Here is a 5,246-nt window from a genome sequence, read left to right as displayed (position 1 = left end):
TTTATGATGATTTGGATGGCAAAATAGCTTGTGTATGAAAAATGCTTCAATAACAACATCGTAGCCGTTTAATTTTTTTATTGTTTTAAATTGTGTTTGACTGTAAACATAGAGTAAGGCTCGAGGTAAAACTAAAACTAAAGAGTGAGCGCTCATTTTCACTTAATGTTGTAAATCAATAGTTTTACAGTTAGTACTTCAAATTACAATTTTACAATATTTCGCAATTTAGTGAGAGTTGGAACCTCCGAGGGAACCTTGAAGAAATGATGCTCTACACACACCATGGGCGTTAGAAGGTTAAACCTTGAAATAATTTTGTTTATCAAGATTCGTTTTCGGTAAACCAACGAAATATAAGAATAATGCACTGTTAAAAATATGGTAGGTTGGATATGGTTGACTAAAGAATATTTGAGTACACTTTAATCTGCCGTTCTATGCATGGTTATCCCAGCGTGCACAAGGTTTGTGTAGAACATGGGACAACCATCGGTAGAACGGCAGTAATCTTGGGTACAATTTATTAATGAAAGTGTAGCAATTACCGAATATTCTATAAAGTTTATATTCCCAGGGTTATTTTTTTCAATTTGTGTAAATTCAATTAAATCCGAGTTTTAATATTTGATTATCAACTATTTTTTTTATTTCTTTCGATCTCTTTTTATTAACCTCAAGTCGTGACCCTTTCGTATTTATTATATATTTAGAATAGTCAAACTTCAAATCATACAAACAACTGCGTTCAAGCTAGTGTCATAACATTGTTTATAAATGTTGGAGATTGGATATGTGTTTTGTACAAATCTATATCAATCCGACCATCATTTACAATGTTAGTAAGTTGAATTTTGTTCGCTACATTGCCACATCGTTCAAACCAGTTAGCATACACAAAAATTCCTCTTGGCACAATGCCACTGGGTGGTTTTACTGGAGCGCAGTGCAGCGTGTAGTTCTTCGATCTACCGTTGATGTATTCAAATCCTACCACATTACCATACACGACTCGTGTTCTTCCATGTGCCCTATATTTAAACTCACACCAATCTCCAATATGAATTTCATCATGCGTTCCTGCAGACTGGGCTAAAATAGGATCAACTCTCCTATCATTATTCCTAACAAAACGGTATAGGCGATCTGAACTAACGGTATCCTTAACATTGTTAAACAACCAAACGACAGTTGACTTTTTCACAAAAACTTCTTTTCCATCTGAATTCTGCATTTTGAAGTACAGTCGTGATGATTTTATTGATACTGAAATTCGAAGCGTGTTATAGTTTATGCTAAATACCCAAACTTGTATTATGTCCATACATACCATTTTCCTTGATGAGATGTTTAATTTCAATGTTGTTAGCGCTTTCTCCTAGCATAAGCCGCAATTCATCTTCAACATCCAAAGGTACATACATCTCGGCATGCATGCTGGAATCACCGTTTGAAGCCACAGTTATATCCAAATGATCCAAATCGAGATCCAAATAGTTGTGCTCATCATCCAAGTCAACATCTGCATCAGCATATGTATTGACTTCATCATCATTCCGTTCTTCGTTCGTGATGGGTGTTTCAAAAGGAATTTCAGACCTTATTTCAGGAAATAATGCTGAGATCGAGGCTGAGATAGGATGCACAGCCTGAAGACCCAGGTGCAACATTTCATTTTCAGCGTCAACTTGGGCATTCAGAACAGTTTGTTCGATTTCCTCTAGGCCCGGAAGTTGAAATGTCTGGCAGGTTTTGGAACTTATCTTCGAATTGACTCCATAACATTGCAGTATATTTTCTGCATAGTTCATAAAGTCTACTCTATGAACTCTATGCAATAAGTCCAGCATTGAAAAATTAACAATTGTTGAACACAAAGTAGTCAATGATCTCAAATGGCGAAAAAATTCTTCACAATCTTGACTGCCGAATAATGTTGGCAAAAAGTATTCATCCATTGATTTTTCTCTGAAGAAATTGATGAGTTTGATCAATTCATGGAAATTAATTTCAATGCACGCGTAGATATTTGCCGTTATCATAAAACAGCTCCTGTTTTTCCTACAACAAGTCTTCCAGATACGGAGAGCCATTACAGCAAACGCCATCCTATAAATACGACATAGAGGACTGAGCGATGAGTCTATGAAAGCTTCATTCACATATCGCATTATTTTAAGATACATCACAGTTCCACTACCTCCAGGAATATTTGTTAGAACCCATTCCTCAATTTTTGGGTTTAGTAGCTTTGTAATAGAAGAATAATTCATTTTGTCATTCGACAAAATGTCTCCAACATTCAATTTATGTATTGTGCGTGGCATATTCTGAACAACGATCCTTAGGTGTGCTTTAGATGCGATGAAATTTCCTGAAAAAAGTTTATACAAAAATTTGTCGACATGATATTGATAGAAATGCTCGTAGAAATGTTATGAATGACAACTAATGTCAATAAATTAATAATTTTTAAATATATTCTTACCTATTCTTATACCACTTCCTGAGTTGAACAAATTGTTTCGCATCTTGCCCATGATATGCACAGTGTCTTGAATGCAGTGGTGACCGTAATCATTCTCAAATGGAGTATTGAACCAATGGATCCAGTCTGCTGGTACATTCGTTAGTTGCACATTTTTGTACATTCCACAGAATTGTTTTTGAGAACATGTATATCGTGAATCGCCATCTGAAGAGCTTCCTGGAACTAATATACCAACAGAATTTAGTTTCTCTATTACGAATATGCGTCGTTTGGTTACTGGTGCTGCAGTAAACTTATTATCACATCCCACAACCATCAAACAGAAAGGTGGGGCACCTTTTTTCAAGCTATAGTGACTACGGCGTTGATGGTAAGTGTGGAGGAGTTCAATTCTTTTTTCATCTGTGAAACACTTTCAAGGTCTCTCTGTAATAATACAGGCATTCCTGTCTCATCATCTTTCGGCAGAAGAGTTCCAATTATATTTCCAAAAGCAGGATCGATTTGTAATTTAGAAACTATCCTCGTTGCATCCTCGGATAGCCAAACAACAGGTGGAGAATCCGTGAGTTCCAAAAATTTCTTCAGCTGCTCAACTCGCAATTCCCCTTCTTTAACTCGATCAATAGTTTTGTGTAGATGTTTTTGTGCAGTTCTCAACGAAATTAACGGCAATGTTGATTTAAGCGTATTATAAGCCTTCGGTCCTGCTAAAATATACATGTAGGTGCAATACGTCTTAAACTCATCTGCAAATTTGATCCTTTTCCCGCTGACATTGAAGAGATTTACGAGCTCCAGAAGGAGTTTAGATTTCATACTAGGTGAAGCCGTATTAGAAGTCGTTTCAATATCCAGGATACATGGTGTAGAATTAGACGACCGTCCCGAACTCGAATCGGTTTGGAGTTGTTCAGCTATATTAACGATTCGTTCAGTGCACTCATAATAGCTTGTGATTAATGGCTGATTAGAATCGATTTCACGAACGAGCATCCAATTCCGATTCTCTGATCGAGACCGACTTGCGACTTTTAACTAAAACGAAGTAAAAATAACACAAATCTTTAGCATCAGTAGAACGTTGAATCAGCAACACGTAACGCAAACACGGACAAAATGTTGAGAATGAACTGTGAATATACATTAGTGTCATGTGAATAAATAAAACTTAAAACCAACCATTTAGCAAGCTATTTATTAATAAAAAAGAAGCGTGAAACGGAAAACATTGAGCATTCTAGGGTTTCAAGGAACTCTAACCAACCTGTGAGTCAACAACGACAGCTTTGCTAGCATCCAGAATCTCGATAGTGACTGCTTCGTTTCCTGGTTCGATATTCTCCAAAACGCCTTCGCCGGGAACGTCTACCTACAAAACGCCTTCGCCGGGAACCTCTGACTCCAAGAGGTCATAGTGAGATGCACTGCTTTCAGTTACTGTTGTCTGCTGCTCCTGATTTCTTACATTTTCCTTCTTGGTTCGAGTAAAAGCTGTCCGGATGTCCTTGTTCATAACCGGAGGAGTATACTTTGGATGTGACTTGGTGTAGTGTTTGAAGAAATTAGATAGTGTTGGGTGGAACACGCCAGGTCGTGCTTCGGTCAAGGCAACATTGCACGGCAATTTACAGCTGACGCAAACGACATTTGCTACCGGAGGCTCTGCTTCATTTTTGGACACAATTACTTGAACACCTCCGGGTTTCACCTGACCTGGCAGCGATTTTGTGTTCAAGAAATTTGCGACGAGAACTGCAATCCGGTTCTGATACACGCTGGCGTTAAAATCGGCTTCACTTTCCATCGAGCCGAGCATCGAGCTTCCCGCAGAAGTAGTGGGCGTATGCTTTCGCTTCTTCATGGTTTTCTGGTTCGGTGTTATATCCACCGAATGATGGGAACCAATGCGACTGTTTAAATCCGCATTCAAAAACGGGATGGTTAATTCTCGGATGCGTTTTACCATGTAGCCAAGGAAAATCGTCGGACCTACATCCAACGGGAGACTTCCGATGGCATGCTCATCCAGATTTCCCAGAATTATGAGCCGATCGAATTTTCTTTCCTCCAAGGCTTTCCTTAGTTCAACCGGCACAGCTTCAATATGATTTTTTTTTGAAATATGAAAATATTTTTTAATGAAAGGCTCATTGACTTCAGTTTGTTATGTCGATCATCTGGATAGGTCCAGTAGTTCAAAAGTTATGAAGTTTTTAGAAAAGTCATTTTTGAGAAAAAAGTGGAGAAAAATTGATTTCTCGGACCACCCTAAAATGGAAATGGACACCCTATATGGGTCTAATGTATTGCGATAATGAACAAAATTACCACTTTTAATGGAGATCTGAGAACCACTATATCGGTTTGGCATGGAATGGCTGTATAGTTATGGGATATAGGAGTGCGTTTTTTCATCTGAAAATCCATTTCCTTGTTGGAACAAAGATCAATTTCGTTAGTGCAAACATCAAATGGAATTACAACTCTTGTCGCGATGTAATTGTAGGACATATGGGAATTCAATTTGCCGAATTTTCCCATTTTTCTCCAGAGTTTTACGAATATTTTCAAATGTCATGTTTAATTGGAACATGAATATAAAATAATATAAAACCGGTTCGTGTCTTCTAATCAGATAGAGATTGCACTAACGAGTTTTGGACCCAAATTATGGTCCTTAATTGAAAGTCGCCACCAGACGTCGACACTGTACCACTGTCATCGCGAATTGGTGCGTTGCATAAGTTTTACC

General features: G+C 37.8%; 1 protein-coding gene across 1 annotated transcript; it reads right to left on the bottom strand.

Annotated features, from left to right (window-relative positions):
- Positions 1–693: 693 nt before the first annotated feature.
- Positions 694–1,886, bottom strand: LOC129770941 (uncharacterized). Its single transcript, XM_055774150.1, has 2 exons — positions 1,331–1,886; positions 694–1,266 (listed from the first exon to the last, which is right to left on the bottom strand). Exons 1-2 carry the CDS (start codon positions 1,848–1,850, stop codon positions 749–751), a joined length of 1,038 nt encoding a protein of 345 aa, XP_055630125.1. The 5' UTR covers positions 1,851–1,886; the 3' UTR covers positions 694–748.
- Positions 1,887–5,246: the final 3,360 nt, after the last annotated feature.

Source organism: Toxorhynchites rutilus, chromosome 2 (assembly GCF_029784135.1).
Source record: "Toxorhynchites rutilus septentrionalis strain SRP chromosome 2, ASM2978413v1, whole genome shotgun sequence".
NCBI lineage: Eukaryota > Metazoa > Arthropoda > Insecta > Diptera > Culicidae > Toxorhynchites > Toxorhynchites rutilus.
Note: the sequence above shows the minus strand (reverse complement) of the source record. Positions and strands in the feature narration are given on the sequence as shown.

Coding starts and splice junctions, on each gene's coding strand:
- LOC129770941 (XM_055774150.1), bottom strand. CDS start 1,850: ATGCTGGACTTATTGCATAGAGTTCATAGAGTAGACTTTATGAACTAT. Junction 1,267..1,330: donor ACATCTCATCAAGGAAAATG/GTATGTATGGAC, acceptor TTCGAATTTCAG/TATCAATAAAATCATCACGA.